Genomic DNA, 23,443 nt, shown 5'->3' with positions numbered 1-23,443 from the left:
TCATTGCATTGAATCATTTTAATATTTTATTTATTTCACATTTTAAGTGCATAGCATTAATTTACATATTATCCAGCGACTTTCAATGATGTCGTCATTTAAAAAATATCAACAATAATTTACCCCCTACAAATATACTTAGCAACAACTGGTGGACTTGTAATTCTTCTTTTTATCATGTCCTCCTCCCTTTTTGGTTCCGCCTGCGATTAACCCTGAGCTCTCTACGCTCAATAATTTCCCCGCAGTTTCTGGAAGAAGAAGTGAAAGTAAAGATCCTCCCACACTGATGACGGCAAATGTAACGAAAGGAAGAGGACCCCACCCTGTCATGGATATAATAATTAATCAATCTTGCCTCATTTCTAATCTGGTCAAGACGCATGTCTTACATAATGCTCCAAAATATGCGATCTGCGGGGAGAAAATTCCCCCCACGCCGGCAGTCACGCCCGAAATTCCGTAGCCCATGGTGCGAATCGATGTCGGGAAACTTTCTCCGGTTAACATCCTCGCTGCTGAGCGAGCCCCAGCAACGCCGAATTTTCCAGAAAGGGTGAGAAACGCGACGAAGCCGGGGTCCATCAGGGTCCCGAAAGAGAGCTCAAGTCCGGCGAGAAGGACGAGAAAGCAGGCCCCAAGAGACATAAAGATGACGAGAGATTTTCTTCTGCCCAATCTGGATAAAAATTAGGTGAGTTAAAAATGTTGATTTTTACTTTAAGCAATTTTTCAAAAAAAATTTTACTTATTGTTAATGAGGAGCGCAGCCGGATATCCCAACGCGTCTGAAAGTCCCATCAGGGCAACGTTGAGGTAAGCATCACCCCGTAAGTTCTTGATATTGTAACTGATCCCAAAGTAGACGATGGACCAAGAAAACCAGATCCCCATCAAGAGTAGCGTCTTCCTGCGAAGTTGCGCATCTCGAAAAAAGTCGACGTATGAAAACCTCCCATTGCTTCCGCTTCCACTCAGGGCTGCCTCCTCGCGCGAAATCGCATCCAAAGTTTGGAAAGTTATTAAGTCGTGATGGTGATTTCGACCGTGATTCACACTCTGAATTTTTCTCACGACCTGGACCGCTTCTTCTACTCGGCCTTGGCGCAATAAGTAACGGGGGCTTTCGGGGATGAATCTGATAGTGATGAAAGGATAAGACTTTTCGATAAAATGGATGAAATTCAATGAATGAGGATAAGATCTTACGGAACGACGACAATCACAAAGATGAATGGAAGGGCAGAATAGAAGAGGAGGCTCCTCCAGGGAGCTACGTAATAAGCGAGGAGAGCAAACAGCATGATACCCTCTCCCCAAGGACCAACACTCCCGATAAGGAGCCGATAGTTGGGCGTCATAAATTCTAACGGGTAGATGGTTGACATCCCCATGAAACCTGTGCTCACAGGACACAAGGCGTAAGAAATTTACAATTTTAACCCATTCATTTCAACCAACCAGAAATTCCTGCTCCCGCAAAAAATCTGGCGACCGCATAAACTACCGGATTTGGTGCCAGAGAGGAGAGACCTTGACCGAACGCCATGAGACCACAGACCCCAATGTACACCCATTTCCTTCCATACCTTATTTGAATAATTTGGAGTACCAATTGCTTAAAATTAAATTCTCGGACATGGATTCATGTATCAATTTGAAATTACCAATCTGAAATTTGTGAAGAAAACAGCGATCCTATCAACATTCCCAGCATTTGAACACTCGTGATGAAATCGGATACCCATGAATGTTGGCACACGAGGCCCCACTAGACACAAATACATTACATATTAAGGAAATTGTCTCAATTTCACTATCAACTACACATGTCCACTGCATACTTATGTATGTACCTCTGCCACAATGGACGACTCATCACTCAGCAACAATGTTCCAGGACAATCACACATCGCACCGGTAAATACTTCATCTACGGTTCCATTTCCATCCACCACGCAACTCCAGTTAGCAATTGACCTGCCTGTAAGTGCATATGTATAAGTGAATTTGACTGTAAATACATGCATAATAATATTATTTATGCATGTCATCTCTAAAAAACAGCTAATTAACACACTCCTTACCCACAAATACGGGAGCAAATGCCACAAACGCTGCCGGAATCTCTGGCAAAAGTAGTGCTACCAGCACGATAAACTGGAATTTGCCAAAACCTCCTGTAACATTTTTTACGCATGTAAAAACCACAATTCATGTAACATCACTGCATATAAATCCAGATTTTTTAAAAATTATTTACCACAATCTTCTAAAACCTCTTCGAACCCTTTCGTCTTTTTATTAAGCTCCGGTTTCATTTTTATTCACTATTTGTTTCGTCTATATCTTGAAGCGTTTCTTGTTCTCCGTTCCTTCCCGTCGTGATGACTTGACTTCACTGAAACCTCCAGACCGATGGGCACCACACTTATTCGTTTATATTTTATTTGACTTTATCTCATTTTTCTTCACCTTATTTGACACTGTCAGTGACACTAAAACTTGTCAATTCCCATTTTGTGAGAGGAATAAGGTCCGAATGAGAAGACTGATGGTCTGTCTGCTGGAAAACCATGCAGTCCAATAATCCATGATGACATAACAGAGTCAACTTTACATAATATTTAGTTTGCTCATCTCTTACGTGTTGAAATGTTAATCTCTGACTAAAAGGCGGAAGCAAGGTCAAGGAAGGTTGCCGTCATACCTACCAATGAGTACTTAACCCTTTACTGATAACAAAGGCGAACCCCTTTAATTTTACTTCCGGCAGTTTATGCTGGAACAAAGCTGTGAATTTACAGTTTGTCCGTGTTTGTGCAGGAATGCATTATTTGAGCGAGGCCCATGCATCGTTTTGTAGTCAGGAAGAGGTTCACCATGGTTCGACCTGGTTTTTCCGCCCGATAAGAAAATTTAATTAACGTTTCTCAAGTTTAAATAAATGCAATAATTATCGGATGATTTTAAAGTGTTGCATAAATTATGATAAATGCAAGACAGATGATTTTATTTAATCCACACGTAGACACATATTTACATACATACCCAAAGACCGCTTATTTCCAGTATGACTTTTTTTATTCACGACCCACATCGACCCACGGAACAAAAAACTTCCTGTTTTCAATTCAAGTTGTTATCGAAATAAAACTGAATGAAATCTGGATCCCACTGGATAATTTGATTTATTATATATATATTTTTATAAATGAAATTGATAAAAAATAACAGAACAGTAAAATAAAGTGTGTCTTATTCGCACCAAAAGTGCGTATGTACTTGTGTATTAATTGCATAACTCTGAGAACACTTGTTCACAGCAGCACGTGTATTTACAATTTGGTCAGATTGGGTGGATGGATTCGGGTTGACTGTGTTCCCACCCGAACCCGGGTTTTAGGACGCGAAACGGAAAATACACACAGGTTTATAGTTTAAACTCATATAAATATTCTGATATTAAACTGGAAGATATTTTATCTCGCAAAGAACTTCCTATTCTCTAAAGAACTCATGCAATATTTAAATGCGACGAGTGATACGGCACAAAGCAGTCCCCCTCCCAAGGAACATCCAAGAACTGGAAATACATCGGTTGACCACAAAAAAACTGCTAATCCGGCCCCAATTCCAGCTCCAACAAGAAATCCAATCACTCCAATGACCACGTGGTCTCGAACCTGTAATCAAGAAATAGTGGTCAAGAAATCATCCAGTTACAGATAACTTGTCCTCGTTATATTTGAAGTAATAATGACTTGCCTGGGTGCTAACTATCCAGCGATAATCCTTCACCCCAGAGATCCAATATTTGACTTGGTGCTCACAATTATCCGTCGTGAGGAGGTAGGGAAAAAATTTTCCGACATCTTTTAGCGCTCGGGTGACAATTTCGTCCCTTTTCTCAGGCGAGAGACCATTGGTTTTGCGGCATCCGATCAACTTATCTTTTGCGACGTCTTCTAATTTATCTCTGCAAAAAAATCAGAAACTAAATTTTTAAGAAATTAAAATTGCGTAAAATTTTAAATCGCTTCCATACCTGCAAATTATAGTTTTTCCCAAACTCAACCCACTTTTCTGCACATCACTCACGTGCACAACTTCACTGTTCCCAATGTACAAGAGGACATGGGAGTAGCCTTGGGTTTCTTTTTTTAACCAGATTTCATCCCCTGCCTCCAGTTGAGGGACAATTGTTCCTTTGTGATGGTTGTACTCGAAAAATTTGTCCACCGCCCAAATGTCGAGGAATAAAGGTTCCACCATGGAACCATCCGAAGTGTTGAGTTGAGCTGCTTTTAATCGAGCCATGATTTCTTGCATGTGTTTTAGGGAGAAAATTGGCAAATTTTCACTAAACGGAATAAACACTACTATTTGATTTACTTTCGTTGAATAAAGTATGAGCTAATAAATCTCAAAACGTGGGTTTGTATGGGTGATGTTTGCATTTGGGTGAATGTAACGCGTGATACACATTGATAAGACGGACTTATCATATCTGTTCAAATTACGATTTTCTGCCCACTGGCCACCTTCTTGTTTGGTTGAATATTTTGTCGCACAACAAGTAACGAGAGGTGAAATCACTTTCAGGTTCCAGCAGTCTCTCTTTTCAACTCGGCATTTGGTGTTCGTTTCATGTCATTAAAACGGTTAACTTCTCGTAAAGATGACGAATAAATGGAAATGAGATAATAAATTATACATACGTGCAAATTACTCATAGTACAAACACGTCAAGAGGAAACGTCCATCTGCTGAAGGACGAACCGTATAGATAACAATTTTAACCGGCTTATGAAGTAACTTTAATTATTTTTGTAATGATCACACTTTATTTAATAAACTGTCTTTTAATTATTCGTTTAATTTACCAAGCACATGCTAAAAAACAGGTATTTCCCAAACATTGCAGTCTTCATGCATATTATTTAAATCATTCCTCTTTACGTCTGTGTGTACTTATTTGATCAGATTACGTCACTTCATTATCATTTACCCCCAACTAAATCTCGACAAATGTTTACAAAACAACTCCTCTGCCTTCTGCAAAACTGGAATTTGGACAAAGCGCAACCTTAGTCGGATTCTGTTCATATGCTAAATATCATGTCAACACCTAAAAATCGACACAATTGAGGTCTTGACACTTGACATTCAGAAACGTAAAAATTGTAAACCTCATTTTTCTCATTGTCTCATTCTTCCCAGCGTACAAAGCGTACTGGCTAAATGAATGGCTTTGAATGAGGATGAGGAACTTGAACCACACGACAACACCGTCATGCACCATAAGGCAAGGCAATATCATCGATTCGAGACTTGAGATGCCTTCTCTGATTGTATTTTTTGACTTCAATTGTCTATTTTTTTCGGATGAAAGTCTAAATCAGAATTGGATTCACTCGCGTTTTTTTACCACCTCGTCACCACCGCAAGCCTTCTTCCTCCATGCACTTCATTTTCATACCATCGTACACATCATTATCGACCATCATCGATGAAATGAATGCTGTATTATTATTATAATGTTGCGCAAATTCAATTACACCTCCTCCGTCCATTATTTGGTCACAACAAGGAGAAGAACGTCGATGATGATGACGATGATAAAGGTCTCTCAATCGACATAAGTCCTGGTTTAACTCGTTTAGCGCACAAGAATGGGACAACAATTCATGCATGTCACAACTAAATGGCTGAAATGATACTACGCCCTGTCTCTCATCCATCCATCCATATTGCACAAGTAAATTAACTCTAAGATCGACCTGTCTAGTTACATCGTGATTGTCTCGCTCGTCTAAAAAATGACGATATTTTGATCTTTGTCACAACAATGTCCGGCATTCCATTCTATGCTCCATTGAACAAGACGAGTTTCGCTCAACCAGTAATTATTACGAGCAGAAATCACGACCGACTACATATGTACACTTTTTCTGGATAAAATAATTCGCTTGAAATACAAGTTCCCTTTTAATAATGGTGTGGGGAAACAATGACTAATGTGAATTGCGACCAGAATGGCGACCACCTAAAGAGCATCATCCATGTGTTTTGTACCATTCTCAAAGTTCCTGTTCCAATTCTTGTACTTATTTCAGTACCACATACATAATATATCATCGCGTGTACAGTACTGCTCACAAAATCGATCAGGATTCCATCCAAGGACAAGGAGTAGAAGAGATTATAAGGAATTCCTCATCTCGATTTTGCATATGGTGGCAATTGTTCAGGTGTGAATGCCTAAGTAATCCGACAATTACAATAAACCACGACGGGAGATGATGACATGCATGAAGAGAAGGAACGAATACATAAATCAGGCCGTATTTTTATCCCTTGTTCCTCTAGAAATTTTGAAATTTTGAAAAAAATTAAATTAGTTGCATACGTAATCTTTTGCAGTTTGTGCACCTTGTATTGTTCAATTAATCATCGACCTATTTTATACGATTCTCTGCAGGACACACACATTTTCCCATCCAGTGTCATGTGCAAGTACACATGTGACTAATTTAACAACGCATGTATGCATGCAACATAAATTAGATTTCAAAGCCCAAGTGGCAACCACTGCCGATTGAATATGAATATTTTGTAATAAGCTCATCACGACGAGATAAAGTCTTAATCAAGTTGTCATCGTCTTGACATGCAGAAAATCAGAAATTGAGGAAAATATGGGGAACATTTTACACAATAAGTAATTACACGTTTCTCAAGTTTTTCGTGGTTTCAAATTCTGAAAAATGGTACAGATGTGTATTTGGTCACTTATTGAGTATGTAAGCATATTAGATCAACGCTTATGTGTATCCAGATAAGCATCATAACCACATAATACTGTCGTATTTCGTAACATTTATATGTACATTTATCCTACGTCGTCATCACTGCGGCTTCTGCAACGATCAAACAGTGGGACTATTGTTTTATTTAAATAGTTACAAGTTTAAGAACAGAACAGAGGAGTCCATTGTCAATTATTGTCATTTTCTGTTAAGAAGAATGACTTACTGTATGTTTTTCTTCTCTCTGATGCAACAATTTTGTGAGGCTAATTCTGTTTTAGGAGAGAATATGGTCCAAAGTACAACCGGGATGGAGAACGTTATGTCATTCCATTTATCTCGGTGCAAATCAATCAATCACAAATAAGAAAATGGAGAAGGCGGATCGCATTCCATTCCTTAATGCATTTTACGATTGTTCACAAAGAGAGGCACAAAGTAAACCCTTATTTTTCAGGTGGGCATAAAAATGCAACTGTTTTTTTTAGCCGCTGAGAAGGTCAAGCATTACGAAACAATTAAATTCATATTATTAAATACACACAGCTCATTCATTACTGCTCATCACTTGATTACCCATTATTTTTGCCTGCCTCCAATTGATTTGATTGTCTGTCGTCGTCTCCAAAAATTGATAAGATCAGGACCTACACACTAAATTAAGCCCATCATAATAAGACCTGGTGATTAAGTAATAATTGGAATTTACCTTTATGTAATTAATTTCTTTATTGCTTTTCTGATGTCGTGATAGACAATCCTGAACAAATAGTGAATGTGTCGCAACAAAAAATGTGACAAGTGACAACAACAACGATGACATTCATTCATTAATAATAAGGCGTTAATTTTAATTCTTGTGTCGTTTATTGTGCGGTGTCTTTTGCATCTGTCAATCCAAGATGAGAGAAGAATCAGCACTCATTGACCAGGAAACGAGCATACATGATTGTGACGATGATTACAAGTATAATACCTTAGCTGCCTAAATGCTTATTAATCCTGCCAAGTTTAACAGAGGAGGATTTGGCCTGATTTTTTCCAAAAAGTGCGAAAAACCTGCACAACTTAACACCTGGGTTGGGCTTCAGTACAATAAAATGGTTCAATTAAGGGCTAAAAGCTCTTGATGATTTGTTGCGTACTACATAAATTAATTTAATTGATGTCCTGCCACGCCAAGCTAATCCTACATAAGCCAAGCTCACGACGGAATAGAATAGCCACCTCCTCGGTGGTAATAGTTGTAGCACCTCCAAAAAATAATCTGGCCATTTCCTTTGTTTTGTACAATTAGAGTGTAAAATGCCCTTGTCTTGAATTTGGTGGTCTCTAAAAAGAAGTCCTTTATTAAAATTAGATCGCGATTAAATCACCTCCCCCAAAGAATGGGGACCCAGACATTGAAAACAAAGCGGAAAGTGAGAAATTACTGGTTAATTGCATTCCCATTCCCATTGTCTCCTTCTCTCTCTCTCCGCGAGATTAATTGTGAGTCTGGCGTCGTTGTTGGTGTGAGGTAGTTATGCAGAGTTTAGTCACTAGTTTAGTGTATTATTTATGGGTGATTTGCTGCCGTTGTTGGGCATTCTCATTCAATAAATTATCATCGATTGATCCATGCACAATAATTCTTTACATGCCGTCAGCGGAGTCAGACTCAATTGAAATCATCGCACACTGAATGAAAGCCCACAGCGAAGAACAACTTATTGTGTGCGTTATGATTATTATGAATACATAATTTTGCTCCGGGTGCATTTTCTCAGATTAGATTAGCACAAGTTTGACCATGAATTGAATTTAGCTCAACACTTACTAAATGCAAATAGAGAGATAACCTTATTACGTACGATGTAAGTAAATGGAGGGAAGAAACACTGTCAATTTCTACAATTCTTAAGACAAAATTAAGGAAACACCTCTTCGATCGCATAAACAACAACTTTTTTGCCGGATGCGTCGCTTTCTTCTAAATCTTAGTTGAATTATTTTACCAATTTAACATTTTGTACACTTTTGTTTTGTCCCATTTCTGTCCAATTTGGTGCCTAAAACACAGACTTTCTTACTGGTTGCTTGTGTCATTAGCAGCAACGCAGGACGTGATCGACCGCATACTGGGCCCTTGAAGCAACCAGTATTATGGACCAAGTCGCAAAAAATATTGTATTATTTTATTTCGTACTTATTTCTTAATGCTTACGCAATAATGGAGGGAAACAAGACAAAATATCGTCAAGTTGCGTACAGATAAAAAGACGCACCCCATGGATTTGTATAAATTCTTGCGTTCAATTTTCCACCTGCCTGTACTTAAAAATACTTAATTTACAATCCAAACCCAGTTTTAGCGACGAGCTTGACAATCATCAGCACATTGGAAAAAAGAATGAAACTGAATCTGGTTCATGAATGATGAATGAGTATGGAAATTGATTGTTGCATATTCCCATTTTGAGCTATCTATCACAAAGAATATTATTCAACTTACAAGCTTGTAAGACACCATCACACCGCCGCATGAGGGCAGAGGCCAAGTTTAATAATAAGTAACAACTGTATGTATTCGGCATGGTAGTCAGATTTACCACTATTTCTGCCTTGCTTACTTGGTGAGTGGGTGTGGTGAAGGTAAATAAGTAACGAATGCATACAAGTTCGGGTTCAAATCTCGTGTTGGTTATCATGTTGGTTGGAAGTCGTCACTCATGTAATTCTGTAAACAATGGAATTGATACGATATCAAAACCAAGTAATGGATTTTCTTGCACTGTGACATAATCAATTACTTAATTCAGTCTCACACGGTGTTTCTGCATAATAAATAAATGTCTCAGATTGCAGCGATAAGGTGATCAAAATTCCTATCGAGTTAAGTCACATACTTACATATTTGTGTTTGACTTGGTACATGCATATTAGTGGTGCACACAATTTTTTAAATCCTGATGGACAACCCTTCCCTGTCATGACTTGTACTTTTTCCTGGTCAATTTTGAATTACAAATTGAATTTAGTCAATTGTTTTTCTACTTATCCAATTTCGCGAATCGCAACAAGAATTATGGCGTTCTTGACCAAAACATTATTTTACACTTTGGTAGGAGTGACGAAATAAATAACCTTTTGACAATTCACAAATCTAAATAAAATACTAACATTGAAATTTATCATTGATCCTCCAAAAAGGACTTCAGGTTATCTTACGTATGCACCCACACCTCATAAATTTTCTGTGCAGGAAATATTCCACCACAATAAAAATGTATCACATACTAGTAACAAAACTACGAATAATATGTCCCCTAAAGCAAACGGAAGGAAGTCTTAAATCTGAAGTGCACGCACTAATTTATAAATTTACACGTGAAATTCGCACCTCCCATTTTCAGATTTATTATTATAGATCGTGATATGCAAATAATAGGATTCAAGTTCATTACTTAATCACCATGTCCTGTCATAAAATAAATAAAAAAGAGTAAATAAATCTGCAAAGTGTCCACCACAAGACAATTAAAATTACTAATGTTCTACAAGTAGATGATGGTCAGACGAATGAAAAACTAGGCATGACAAAGCTGCTTTATTTTTGCATTTTTACCATTTTCTCTCTCGTCCATTGAGAAAATCTGCGATTTTGATCCAGATATTCGTCATACGCACACATCCCCCGCGGTGCCCATGCAATTTGTTGTTGATACGTTTCCTTCATCATCATGGCATGGGCAGCATCTAATTTATTTCGCCTTTCTTCTCTAATGGCTGAACGTTACAAGCAATTAAGATACGATCCGATCTAGTTGGCGCCCCCCACGCGGCCTCGACGGAAGTGGTGGAGCTGCCTTTGCAAGTGGTGCGTGCCGACACTGACCTTCGTGAAAAAAATATATATCATCACTGCTGCTGCAAAGCTATTAAACTTTATGTATGGAATCCGGATGTCCATTTCTTTTATCTGCGTATCCATCCACGAACTGACCCTTATTACAATCCATTCAATTGTATAAATGAAAACGAGTCTGTGAAATTGAAACGTGTGCAAAATGCAAGTGCGAAATGCATGGGTTGTTTGTGATGGAGCGTGACAAAATACGAGTCATGCTTTCGATATCATTATTCGTATAATTTCTTTTTGTGGTGTAGTTATTAACGCGATATTAATATTAGTGCTACTTGGAGGTGTACCTACATATGCTAATTTATGAGATTTGTTTACTTAACGCATCATCAAAGATAATTCGGATTTTATGGTCTTGTCTTTTCCTCCAAGGTTTACCTTTGACCTGGCAGCCTTAGCAGATTGACGTGCATAATAAATAGTGCTCCCGGTTTGATAGGTGCGTGAATAAGACAAAAAAAATTATGCGATTGTCAAGGAAGTTGTTTGTTTATGAATTATTGCGAAATGATCGATATTATTATGCATTCCGATACATGCTCTAAATTTCAGGTATGCATCCGTCCGTCCGTCCATCCGTCATAACTAATGTAATATTTACGTTTGATTGATGGTAGTCGATTAATAAGAATAAGTGGGGGTGATGGAATCCTAAATAGATGTGACCTTTCTAGTGAAGCCGAAGACCTACATTATTTAAATGAGCGACTGGTTAGGAATGCTGATGAAAAACAACAATGTGTGTCATTGTGCCCCGAAGTTAGATAATTATGTCCTTGTCCCCAGTAGTGTACGTACATTGAGAATTAGTGGATAAGGACTGTTATCAACTCCAAGACCTATTTTGAACCAGAACTAATCAACACCAACGAAAATGCGTGTAGCTAATGCCACAATTATATGCAATGATTAAGTCATAATTTGAAGATGATGCGAGCCTTCACGTACAATTTGCTAATTGTTGACAGATGCAATCAACTAGTTAAATATTTTTGATAATTAGTAATTTGATCAGTTTAACCTTGACATCGAGTCATAACTCGTGCCTCGTTATATACTCATTGATTAGTGGGACATGTTATTCGTCACTAAAAAGTCTTAATTGCCAGAATACTGCTCTTTATGTAAGATCTGAAAGATTATGTCATTAATTAACGGTTTGGACTGTGTATACAGTATTTTCTATTGAAAGTCAATCTTTCGAACTTCGAGTCGACGTATGTACGAGATTTCCGGTTTTGTAACTGGGAAATCTGGCACGGATAAATATGGACCATTCTTCTTTTCATATTTTTCAACTCCTGATATTTTAAAAGGGCGTCGCATAAACTAGAATTTTTGAACCAAGGTTTTGGAGTTATTCAAGATTATAATCGTTTATAAGCAAATCTCCTTTTTTACATAACTTGACGCATCATCTATCCTAACAAATATTTCATAAATATTTTGAGTGATACGTAAACTATTCGAAAATTTTGCCCTTCTTATTTTTCCCATCTCATAATACTCTAGTTTTTCTGCTGTCCTGCCGTCCTTAAAAACGTAATGGCTTCCTTTTCGCTCCCCTTGAATCTTAGTGTAAGTCTCAAAACCTCAATATTGAATTAATGTCTTTATATTATTTATTGGTTCGTGGCACTGCACGTCACTCAATCAATCTCGCTCAAGTCCATCCATTCAATTCTAATATTGACCATTATTCATCAAATCACAACACAACAGTTGAACTCTTTCAGTTCCTCACTCACTCACCCAGCCAACTAATCAATAAGGACCCAACCGAGGGACTCACTTTTGTATAGGCAGAAATTAAATGGAGTCAGAAAGTGAAAAAAGACCAGAACACTATTATCTGCCTGGGCAGGTAAGCAGCAGAACTAAATAACTTAACAACTAAATCAAAGTTGTGACATGTAAATGTAACATTTTTTTAAGATGCTTGGTTGTGCTTCGTTAGTTTCCATTTAAGCTCAAGGTTCCCTCGTAACGTTATTCATTCCTATTTACGTGTGTAAAACCTAATGGCCATTCTTGGTATTAAATTTAAATTGAAATGCTTAAGCTGTGGCTTAACTCCTAATTTTATTGTGTGCAACTTGTCGAATAAGGGGCAGTCAAGTGCATGCTTACTTCTTCCATGGCATATTTTTATCCCAACCATAATTTGATTTTTCGATATTTTCAAGTAACCAAATACTGTTTCGTCATCGCTCAAATAATTGTGTCTTGTTTACAAAAGGATGACACGGTTTATCAAAAAACAATTATGACATAAAATTAACGTTATAAATCGTTGCTTCACAAAATTCTGTCTCTCAAAATTAGCCAGAGTTTGTCTACGTATTTACATATGCCATAAAAGTCATAAATACATAAATGAACTTGATTATTACTCATCTGTCACAAAATGGGTTTTATTATAGGATTATTTTGCATACTGATTTTCTTTCAGCCTCTAATTTTATAAAGATTAGTAATGCCGTGCATAATTATCATCAAGTATTTGTTTGAGCAGCAGCAGCTCAATTCTAGCGAGTGGCCAATTACACCTACGAATTTCAACTTTTTAATTACCTTTCTTTCTGTATTTGTGTGTCGAAATATGACGAGTTATTACGAAGAATTGGGCAGCAAATGTTTGCACTGCTAAGACCTAAATTTAGGCGAAAATATGTATGTCCCAATAAAATAATTCTGCTAAATTGTGCAGCTAAATCGAATATTCCACGTGTCAAGTTTAATTCAAATTGTTGTTTTGACATTGTTACGATATTCCTATTAAATCAATACCAACCAATATGCCACACCTGCCTCGGCCCTACAATTGGCCTCATCATCATCACCCCATCGCCATTACGATCATCAATCGTCATCGTGAATCGAGATACAATACGCACACCGCATAATTTAATGGAACGGACAATAACATTTAAATTTAATCACAATTGATCGACCCATTAAAGTGTCCATAAAGGGAGCCAACACCTTCCTTCATTCAAAAGCTTTTAAGTTGTTACTACACAAATTAAAAATTTGCTTTTGAAATTGGGTACAAATTTGAGTATGCATTTTTTTTTATAAAGCTGTGAAAACTGCATAATATTGCACATTTCATGAAAATTCAGCTGCGGTTTTCTACACCAAAAGTTAAACTTTTATTACACATAAGTACACGTAAATGCGAACATGAAAGATTTGCATTTTTATATTCCGATGCAAATAACTGTGCTCATTTTCCGCTGCAGTGGTTCAGAAAAAATGCAATTCGTCAAGCTTCATTTTCATCTAGTGTCCAAGAAAATAAATGCATATTCTACTCGTAACTCTGACACATTTACTCACAATAGTAAATAATTAATTTTGGGCTAAATACAGAAAATGGTAAATTTAGCTGCAAATATTTCAGTGACTGAAATAAAAGTCGTGTGAAAATGCAAATGTGCTTAAATCATGTAAATTTCATGGGTTTATTGTAGCTTGATGCGTCTCAGTGGTTATCTCAGACTGATCGATCCATTTATTTAATAATTGTTCAAGGAAAGGACAAAAAGTATTTTACGCGGGGTAACATTGAACCAGTTACTTTTCTTAACCTCTTATCTTTTAAGTGAATTATTGAAGATAATCCGTTGTTAATGAATAATACACATGTTTAAAACATATTTATCACTAATTAATTGTAAGATTCTTTACTTTGGGGACGAATACTAAAATTTGAGGCATCATTTCATGCAAGACTATGAAATTAAGAATCCACAATCTGTTCAAATTGTGTGAAAATAATTTGCTACATTTTCAAGCAACCTCACCCAAAAATATGCGAAATAAAATTATGAAGATCTCGAATTTGAAAACAACATAACTTCACAAATATATGCATTTTGTCCCTAAGGGAAAGCAAAATTGTATGTCTTTCGTCCATAAGAGGTTAATAGAACAATTAACAGATTCAACATCATTGTTTAAACATTTAACCTTCCGCTTTTCTTTCCTTCCTTCCTTCCTTCCACCCTCCCTTCCTCCTGGCCCAACTTATTGTTACTTATTAATAAATATCCCAATCAGTATCATGCATACATTCATAAACTTGAGTTAAACTGCACAATCAGGATCAATCACCAGCTTTATTATTCATAATTAGCCCTGCATTCATTCAAATTGTTTCAATTTCATCAAGACGCTTTGTTAGACGATGAGTGTTTATTAATGGTGATGACAAGTAGTAGATATACATGAAGTAGCAGGAATTGTACAGTTATCACATTTTCATCCAGAGGGAAGTTTTTGATCCTAATAAAAGAATAGGTTCAATCCATCATCAAATCTGATCGATAATCAATCGGACCTTGGATTGATCTTGTCAGTCACAAAAATTGTGACTGACAGTTACGTATGTATATTGTGAGTCACAATATAACTGTTTTTCGTACGTATGTACAAGTATGTGAATTTGATAGAATACATGTACGAAAATGTCGCATATTTTAGCAAATAAAAAAATTACATCTTCAAAAAATAATTTTATCATTATACGATTTGAAAAAAATGAAGCCTTGTTTCTACCAAGTCGTTGTTAATTTCCCTTTTAAACAGATAAGTGCATCGCATAGTATACAATTTTAATCTGTGTACCCGCGGGGTATCCTACATATTTTTCCCTCATGGTCAAATACCTTCTCGCCAAACAATCAGTTCTCTTATGCAGGAGATGACCAACAAGAAAAACACAACCACAACTAAATAACCAACTGTTGTTATTCATCAGAGAGATGAATGGATCACTTAATGAAGAATCCGACGATAATTTGATTGACCACCCAGTCGTTGTATTAAGACCACTATTTCTGATCAACGATAGCAATGTGATGAAGTGAGCCCTAATTTCCGGACTTTTTCATATCACAATCAAATCTCAATGTTATCAGAACAGTTTAATAAGTAATCGACATGATCTCAAAACTATGTATAAACTTTTTAGCCAAGTTTATGTATTACTTGTCAAATCTATTTTTTGCAAGATTTAAATATATAAAAATAAAAATAATTTAGAATTTGAACCTTCGCCAATACAAAAAAAATCAAGTCTATTCCCATCATTTGAAACAGTAATTGGCAAAACCGCAAGCTCAATGACATTCAATAACTGACCATTGACTTTGATCGTATCGCTCTTTCCTCATGCATTGAATTTCCACTTTTCTTACCAAAATTTGACCATCATTTATATTACAACACATTTATTTACAAATTTACTTCGTATTCATGTTTATTAATGAGAGATGATCATTGCATTCGTCTCTCTCCGCACAAGAAAAACAAACATTCATAAAATAAGCCAACAATCTGCATAATTCTAACTGTATTGAGCAATCCGTTCCTGTAATGATTGTGATGAGAGTCTGTCTGACTCTTGACGGGGTGTTGGCCTGACTTTGGCTTTTCTAACCAAAATTAGTCAGCAACAACAATAATTGTTTGATCTTCAACTGCCGAACTTTGAGGTGATGATGCGAGATGGTGTAATTAAGCGTAATTATGCTAGAAAATTTGTGCCAATAAAACCAAAAACCAAAAACCCCGCAAGGTAGAGAAGGCCACTAAATAAAATAAAATTGCTGTATGAATATATGAAATCTTGTGCGTTTATTTATTTTATGTTTTTATATTTCGTCGACCCAGGCATTTTGCAACGCATTTCACACAATCCACTTTTTTAAGAGGAAATATTTTTATGCATTTATAAAATAATTTATTTTTGTGAAATATATTTACAGAGATAGATAAAACTTTGTGAATAAATGATTTTACAAATTTTACAGGAGCAGCAATCTTGGTAAGACTCCTATCGACAAGATAATCAAGAGTGAGGATGACACTGGCACAATTCCTCCTCCAACGATGATATCCCTGTCCTTGAAAACGCATTTCGGCTCTGAACCTGACCATGCTCCAGAATCGTTGCACACCAACTCTTCTGAACCGTCGAGAATGTAGCTCCCATCACAGGAGAATGTGGCGATTGACCCGTTGAGGAAGTTGGGAACGGTGTAGTATCCATTTTCTGGGGGTGTCAGTTCGGGGCAAAATATCAGCACGAGGTCATGAGCTTCTTTAACTTCTTCAAATTCTTCTACGAACTCTTTTGTGCCTTCAGCAAAGGAATAGTCGCCACCGGAACTAACATAATCGAAGCGACAAGCTTTAGAATCGCCGCACAAGTCTGCAATGACTTCGGGGACGTCGTCAATATTCACTTCAACGAATGAAGGTGTGAAGTCTGTGTCTGGAAAGTCGGAATGAGTTTCCCCTTCGTCATACACAAACACAGTTTCGACTTCCTTTGTCAACCATGTCATTCCAAACGCATTGTGTATCACTTCGAGGTTAGCATCAGGTGCAGTCACTACTAAGTCTTGACCCTCTAGATCGTTGGTTGTGATATTGTCATATTTTCCAAATAGTCCAGTGTATCCTTTAGTGGACGCAGAGATATCAGCGCTGCTCAAAATGTTGAGTGCTTTTTCACTAATAGAAAGAATGCTGATGGAGAAGGAGAAGCCAGAGGTGAAGGTGAGACTGACCATGGACACCCGTCTCACATTGTTCGTAGTGGTTACAAAGAGGGAAATTGAGACGGTATTGGTCTCATCGGATATGGTCCACGGTGCTCCGTCGGATGTGTCCCAGTCGGATGGAATGTCGGAAATGGAAATATTAACCGGTTCTGGACGCCCCGATGAGACATGCAGTGCTCGAAGAGAGCCGTCACTGTCAAGCTTTACGGTGTATGATGCAGAGGACGAAGCACTCATAAACTCCTTGAAAGCGAATGCTGTGAAGATGGAGGCATTTGTTCCCTGCAACTCTGCTATCCTGCCCTAAAATTTAAACACATTTCGTATTTCCATGCATTGCGTCAAATTGCATAATCATCATCAAATTTCATTATATTTTAGTCAAACCTGCACAGATAACCTTGGGTAGGGTGAACCAGATCGAGGTTTAATCATCCAAAATTCTCCAACCCCGTTAAACGTATAATCCACCCCATCAAATGTGGTCATATGCGGATCTCCACCCCCGCTTCCGGGTCGTGGGGGCACATAACCAGCGCCCGAATTGGAAGGACGTTTCTCATAATAGCGTCGACATGAGTCTGCACTTCCTGAATACTTGCAACAAAAATACCAGGGGGTCACGTCTAGTTGGTGGTGGCGCACATATCCAGTAAGACTAAGACGACTAGCACTATCGCACGACCCTCCCCCAGGGGCTCCAACCAAAATCTGGCTGGGCCCATAAACACATTGCTGACCGGCACCTTTGTTACAAACCCTTTTATTAGTTCATACCTTCAAATTTCAATACTTGGTTGCATAGAGAATATTCATCTCACCTGCAGAATTTGGATTGCTCTGCAAAAAAGAATGGTGGGCTCCGGGGTGGAAAAAATTTAATACATCTCTGGGCATGGATTCTCTCCAGAACCTTCCATCGCGAACAGCTTGACTGTAGAATGGGGGACATATTTCTAAATTCCTTGGTGGACCATTATCGCTTTGATGCCATTCGCTACAAAGTCGCTGGTATGCGGCTTCAGTCTTGCCATAATTTGTGTACTGTGCCTCAGAATGAAGGTATTTGAGTGATAGAGGTAATTGTTGTGCAAGAGGTCGAAGGACAAGGAGGAAAGTTGCGGTTGCTTCTTGGAGGAGACCGACATTATCCACTTGGCCGACATAACGTCCCGAGTTGGGAACCAAGTTCTTGAGCACCCCTTTGTCTTCCCATTCTCCAGAAAAGAGGTCCAACTCCACGAGGTTTAGTTGGAGCTGCATCGAAGGGTGACCAAAGTAGGAAGGAGTCCATTGCAATGAAACTGAACCAGAATTTTCGACTGAGGCAACTAGCATTTGAGAACGGCCAAAATTCTCGAGTTCGTACACGTAGTGCCAGTGGTATGGATGAACGATGGGAGCAGCGTTGGGGTAATTAAGAATAATGTCGATTCTCAAATAACCACGCCTGTAAAGGTACGGTATTTGGCACACTCTAAGCGAGTCGCCATTTCCAGCAGCTCTAACTGTAGTGGTAACAACATCATAAAAGCGGCATTCCACACTGACCATGTCACGGAAACATGGGCCCCTTATTGATAGAGGGATATGACCAAAAACGCTAATTGCTGAGAGCAGTGACCAAGTCAACGTACCATTTGGACACGCGGTTAGAGTAGTGGTACGCAATGTTGAGGTTGATGGAACCTGACTTGTTGATATTTCTGGACTAGGTGTGGTTGAAATTGTTGGATCTGTAGTTGTGATTGCTGGGTCTGTAGTTGTGATTGCTGGGTCAGTAGTTGTGATTGCTGGGTCTGTAGTTGTGATTGCTGGGTCTGTAGTTGTGATTGCTGGGTCAGTAGTTGTGATTGCTGGGTCTGTAGTTGTAATAGCTGGGTCTGTAGTTGTGACTGCTGAGTCTGTAGTTGTAATAGCTGGGTCAGTAGTTGTGATTGCTGGGTCTGTAGTTGTAATAGCTGGGTCAGTAGTTGTGATTGCTGGGTCTGTAGTTGTAATAGCTGGGTCCGTAGTTGTAATAGCTGGGTCTGTAGTTGTGACTGCTGGGTCTGTAGTTGTGACTGCTGAGTCTGTAGTTGTAATAGCCGGGTCAGTAGTTGTGATTGCTGGGTCTGTAGTTGTGATTGCTGGGTCAGTAGTTGTAATAGCTGGGTCAGTAGTTGTGATTGCTGGGTCCGTAGTTGTAATAGCTGGGTCTGTAGTTGTGATTGCTGGGTCAGTAGTTGTAATAGCTGGGTCAGTAGTTGTGATTGCTGGGTCTGTAGTTGTAATAGCTGGGTCTGTAGTTGTGACTGCTGAGTCTGTAGTTGTAATAGCTGGGTCAGTAGTTGTGATTGCTGGGCTGTAGTTGTAATAGCTGGGTCAGTAGTTGTGAATGCTGGGTCTGTAGTTGTAATAGCTGGGTCAGTAGTTGTGATTGCTGGGTCCGTAGTTGTAATAGCTGGGTCTGTAGTTGTGACTGCTGGGTCAGTAGTTGTGACTGCTGAGTCTGTAGTTGTAATAGCTGGGTCAGTAGTTGTGATTGCTGGGTCTGTAGTTGTAATAGCTGGGTCCGTAGTTGTAATAGCTGGGTCTGTAGTTGTGATTGCTGGGTCTGTAGTTGTGATTGCTGGGTCAGTAGTTGTTATAGCTGGGTCAGTAGTTGTGATTGCTGGGTCTGTAGTTGTAATAGCTGGGTCAGTAGTTGTGATTGCTGGGTCCGTAGTTGTAATAGCTGGGTCTGTAGTTGTGACTGCTGGGTCAGTAGTTGTGATTGCTGGGTCTGTAGTTGTAATAGCTGGGTCCGTAGTTGTAATAGCTGGGTCTGTAGTTGTGATTGCTGGGTCTGTAGTTGTGATTGCTGGGTCAGTAGTTGTTATAGCTGGGTCAGTAGTTGTGATTGCTGGGTCTGTAGTTGTAATAGCTGGGTCAGTAGTTGTGATTGCTGGGTCCGTAGTTGTAATAGCTGGGTCTGTAGTTGTGACTGCTGGGTCAGTAGTTGTGATTGCTGGGTCCGTAGTTGTAATAGCTGGGTCAGTAGTTGTGATTGCTGGGTCTGTAGTTGTAATAGCTGGGTCCGTAGTTGTAATAGCTGGGTCTGTAGTTGTGATTGCTGGGTCAGTAGTTGTAATAGCTGGGTCAGTAGTTGTGATTGCTGGGTCAGTAGTTGTGATTGCTGGGTCTGTAGTTGTAATAGCTGGGTCTGTAGTTGTGATTGCTGGGTCTGTAGTTGTAATAGCTGGGTCAGTAGTTGTGATTGCTGGGTCTGTAGTTGTAATAGCTGGGTCAGTAGTTGTGATTGCTGGGTCCGTAGTTGTAATAGCTGGGTCTGTAGTTGTGACTGCTGAGTCTGTAGTTGTGATTGCTGGGTCCGTAGTTGTAATAGCTGGGTCAGTAGTTGTGATTGCTGGGTCTGTAGTTGTAATAGCTGGGTCCGTAGTTGTAATAGCTGGGTCTGTAGTTGTGATTGCTGGGTCAGTAGTTGTAATAGCTGGGTCAGTAGTTGTGATTGCTGGGTCTGTAGTTGTAATAGCTGGGTCAGTAGTTGTGATTGCTGGGTCCGTAGTTGTAATAGCTGGGTCTGTAGTTGTGACTGCTGGGTCAGTAGTTGTGATTGCTGGGTCCGTAGTTGTAATAGCTGGGTCAGTAGTTGTGATTGCTGGGTCTGTAGTTGTAATAGCTGGGTCCGTAGTTGTAATAGCTGGGTCTGTAGTTGTGATTGCTGGGTCAGTAGTTGTAATAGCTGGGTCAGTAGTTGTGATTGCTGGGTCAGTAGTTGTGATTGCTGGGTCTGTAGTTGTAATAGCTGGGTCAGTAGTTGTGATTGCTGGGTCTGTAGTTGTAATAGCTGGGTCAGTAGTTGTGATTGCTGGGTCTGTAGTTGTAATAGCTGGGTCAGTAGTTGTGATTGCTGGGTCTGTAGTTGTAGTAGCTGGGTCTGTAGTTGTGACTGCTGAGTCTGTAGTTGTAATAGCTGGGTCAGTAGTTGTGATTGCTGGGTCTGTAGTTGTAATAGCTGGGTCAGTAGTTGTGATTGCTGGGTCTGTAGTTGTAATAGCTGGGTCAGTAGTTGTGATTGCTGGGTCTGTAGTTGTAATAGCTGGGTCAGTAGTTGTGATTGCTGGGTCCGTAGTTGTAATAGCTGGGTCTGTAGTTGTGACTGCTGGGTCAGTAGTTGTGATTGCTGGGTCCGTAGTTGTAATAGCTGGGTCTGTAGTTGTGATTGCTGGGTCTGTAGTTGTGATTGCTGGGTCTGTAGTTGTAATAGCTGGGTCTGTAGTTGTGATTGCTGGGTCTGTAGTTGTAATAGCTGGGTCTGTAGTTGTGATTGCTGGGTCTGTAGTTGTAATAGCTGGGTCTGTAGTTGTGATTGCTGGGTCCGTAGTTGTAATAGCTGGGTCTGTAGTTGTGACTGCTGGGTCAGTAGTTGTGATTGCTGGGTCCGTAGTTGTAATAGCTGGGTCTGTAGTTGTGATTGCTGGGTCTGTAGTTGTGATTGCTGGGTCTGTAGTTGTAATAGCTGGGTCTGTAGTTGTGATTGCTGGGTCTGTAGTTGTAATAGCTGGGTCAGTAGTTGTGATTGCTGGGTCTGTAGTTGTAATAGCTGGGTCAGTAGTTGTGATTGCTGGGTCCGTAGTTGTAATAGCTGGGTCTGTAGTTGTGACTGCTGGGTCAGTAATTGTGATTGCTGGGTCCGTAGTTGTAATAGCTGGGTCTGTAGTTGTGATTGCTGGGTCTGTAGTTGTGATTGCTGGGTCTGTAGTTGTAATAGCTGGGTCTGTAGTTGTGATTGCTGGGTCTGTAGTTGTAATAGCTGGGTCTGTAGTTGTGATTGCTGGGTCTGTAGTTGTAATTTCGGGATCTGTTGTTTCTGTAATTATATTATAATAATGATCAATATTTCCACGAATTGTGATTAGGAATATGTATATAAGTCAGTGTCATATACTCAATCATCCTAAACTTATTCGCCCAATTTGAAAAAGTAGTATTGTTCCCCATGTTCTATGGCTACTTGATAAAAATGATCTTCAATACATCATTATACTCATTGGTTGCGTTCATCTTCAAACCAAATGTCAGGTTTCAAATACAATAAAATTTAGTGCTATTCAACTACATAAATAACTCCATCAACCACTTTACCGGTTTAGCTAATTTTTGACTGAAATATGTATCATTGCACATACATATGAACCTTGAAGTTACCCAATTTGGCTCTATTAAATAGCCGACAGGTGTGTCTTTAAATTTTATGCAAAGGTAGCAAAATTTTTGTTGACTTGTTTAATATATATTTGTATTAAATATTTTTTTAACTGCTGGAGGTACCTGTCTGTGCTAGAACTCCGCCAATATTTAGTACCACCCACAGTGGTACCAAATATTTCAAAATTTGACCCATTGTAGCGGTTTAATATTTTTAACCCTCTCACTGGACTATACTCGAACGATTGAATATGATTTCTACTTATGCGAATAAAGTTGTAAATTTATTTTAATCTTTAGTAATCTCACGGTCAGTATTACATTTATTGCAAATTAAGCCGCAGTATTTGTTACTAATATGTACATCTTGATGTTTGAGTCCATCATTTATTCATTATTTCATAAGATACATACATATACTTGCACCCAACATAACCGCATCATAAATATAATCTCTAAACACAAACGATTTTAAAATTCAAACCGGTAATCCTACGATGATAAGTTTCCGTACGTACGCAGTCCGTCGGCAACCTGTGATTTAGTCGGTCAGTCGATTTCAGCGTTCCTTACATAAGTCGTTCATGTATGAATTTGCTTGCCTTATCAGTAAATTTTTTAAGCTCGAGTTCATTTATCAGACGCCAATTTATTGGCATATTTTGCCATTACATAAGGATGTTTACTGTGAACTGATCTGTTGATACGTAATACTCGGATTACAGTCATTCGTTTTAGGTCTAATTGTAAAATAAAATTTAAAATTTAACATTAATCGGGCACAAGTAAGCAGAATGTTTAGAAGAGGCAGTATTCTCATTTAGTTATGATTTAATAGCCTGGTCGTAATAATACAGATCTTCCTTCTACTACGTATGGATTCACACATTAAATAACATGAATGCACATCAAATCTCACTCGTTTTAAATGAAGTGTGGCCAACGCATGAAATAAAATTATC

The 23,443-nt window shown here is 38.7% G+C and overlaps 4 protein-coding genes across 5 annotated transcripts; all 4 read right to left on the bottom strand.

Moving 5' to 3' along the window:
* Positions 1-13: 13 nt before the first annotated feature.
* On the bottom strand, positions 14-3,155 carry LOC110858211 (solute carrier family 22 member 15-like). 2 transcript variants are annotated; one of them, XM_035858591.1, is made up of 11 exons: positions 2,648-2,913; positions 2,476-2,563; positions 2,264-2,408; positions 2,088-2,180; positions 1,857-1,984; positions 1,668-1,771; positions 1,462-1,589; positions 1,210-1,399; positions 749-1,138; positions 393-679; positions 14-326 (listed from the first exon to the last, which is right to left on the bottom strand). In XM_035858591.1, the coding sequence occupies exons 3-11, from the start codon at positions 2,319-2,321 to the stop codon at positions 139-141; spliced, it is 1,566 nt and encodes a 521-aa protein (XP_035714484.1). In that variant the 5' UTR covers positions 2,322-2,408; positions 2,476-2,563; positions 2,648-2,913; the 3' UTR covers positions 14-138. The 2 variants fall into 2 exon arrangements, with proteins under 2 accessions (XP_035714484.1, XP_021962586.1); XM_022106894.2 differs by adding an exon at positions 3,052-3,155 and having other exon boundaries at positions 2,264-2,893.
* Positions 3,156-3,161: 6 nt separating this feature from the next.
* LOC110858124 (phospholipase A and acyltransferase 2) lies at positions 3,162-4,925 on the bottom strand. Its single transcript, XM_022106796.2, has 3 exons — positions 4,049-4,925; positions 3,769-3,979; positions 3,162-3,686 (listed from the first exon to the last, which is right to left on the bottom strand). The coding sequence occupies exons 1-3, from the start codon at positions 4,330-4,332 to the stop codon at positions 3,483-3,485; spliced, it is 699 nt and encodes a 232-aa protein (XP_021962488.1). The 5' UTR covers positions 4,333-4,925; the 3' UTR covers positions 3,162-3,482.
* Positions 4,926-16,442: 11,517 nt separating this feature from the next.
* On the bottom strand, positions 16,443-18,880 carry LOC110858063 (sushi domain-containing protein 2). Its single transcript, XM_022106716.2, has 3 exons — positions 18,113-18,880; positions 17,679-18,037; positions 16,443-17,594 (listed from the first exon to the last, which is right to left on the bottom strand). Exons 1-3 carry the CDS (start codon positions 18,843-18,845, stop codon positions 16,530-16,532), a joined length of 2,157 nt encoding a protein of 718 aa, XP_021962408.1. The 5' UTR covers positions 18,846-18,880; the 3' UTR covers positions 16,443-16,529.
* A 25-nt stretch (positions 18,881-18,905) lies between these two features.
* On the bottom strand, positions 18,906-22,729 carry LOC110858210 (mucin-19-like). Its single transcript, XM_035858534.1, has 2 exons — positions 22,605-22,729; positions 18,906-22,143 (listed from the first exon to the last, which is right to left on the bottom strand). The coding sequence occupies exons 1-2, from the start codon at positions 22,675-22,677 to the stop codon at positions 18,944-18,946; spliced, it is 3,273 nt and encodes a 1,090-aa protein (XP_035714427.1). The 5' UTR covers positions 22,678-22,729; the 3' UTR covers positions 18,906-18,943.
* Between the last annotated feature and the right edge of the window lie 714 nt (positions 22,730-23,443).

Source organism: Folsomia candida, unplaced genomic scaffold (genome assembly GCF_002217175.1).
Source record: "Folsomia candida strain VU population unplaced genomic scaffold, ASM221717v1 Fcan01_Sc020, whole genome shotgun sequence".
NCBI classification, from domain to species: Eukaryota; Metazoa; Arthropoda; class Collembola; order Entomobryomorpha; family Isotomidae; genus Folsomia; species Folsomia candida.
The sequence above is the reverse complement of the archived record's forward strand: the minus strand, read 5'-3'. Positions and strand labels throughout refer to the sequence as shown.

Excerpts from the sequence above, each read along its gene's own strand:
- LOC110858211 (XM_022106894.2), bottom strand. The coding sequence starts at position 2,321 with ATGAAACCGGAGCTTAATAAAAAGACGAAAGGGTTCGAAGAGGTTTTA. Across the intron at positions 1,772-1,856 it reads AGTCGTCCATTGTGGCAGAG|TGGGGCCTCGTGTGCCAACA; the intron begins GTACATACATAA and ends ATTTGTGTCTAG. Across the intron at positions 1,590-1,667 it reads TCTTCACAAATTTCAGATTG|GTATGGAAGGAAATGGGTGT; the intron begins GTAATTTCAAAT and ends TATTCAAATAAG.
- LOC110858124 (XM_022106796.2), bottom strand. The coding sequence starts at position 4,332 with ATGCAAGAAATCATGGCTCGATTAAAAGCAGCTCAACTCAACACTTCG. Across the intron at positions 3,980-4,048 it reads GGAAAAACTATAATTTGCAG|AGATAAATTAGAAGACGTCG; the intron begins GTATGGAAGCGA and ends ATTTTTTTGCAG. Across the intron at positions 3,687-3,768 it reads GCTGGATAGTTAGCACCCAG|GTTCGAGACCACGTGGTCAT; the intron begins GCAAGTCATTAT and ends TCTTGATTACAG.
- LOC110858063 (XM_022106716.2), bottom strand. The coding sequence starts at position 18,845 with ATGGTCAGTGTGGAATGCCGCTTTTATGATGTTGTTACCACTACAGTT. Across the intron at positions 18,038-18,112 it reads GAGCAATCCAAATTCTGCAG|GTGCCGGTCAGCAATGTGTT; the intron begins GTGAGATGAATA and ends TTTGTAACAAAG. Across the intron at positions 17,595-17,678 it reads ACCCAAGGTTATCTGTGCAG|GGCAGGATAGCAGAGTTGCA; the intron begins GTTTGACTAAAA and ends TTTAAATTTTAG.
- LOC110858210 (XM_035858534.1), bottom strand. The coding sequence starts at position 22,677 with ATGGGTCAAATTTTGAAATATTTGGTACCACTGTGGGTGGTACTAAAT. Across the intron at positions 22,144-22,604 it reads CGGAGTTCTAGCACAGACAG|AAACAACAGATCCCGAAATT; the intron begins GTACCTCCAGCA and ends ATATAATTACAG.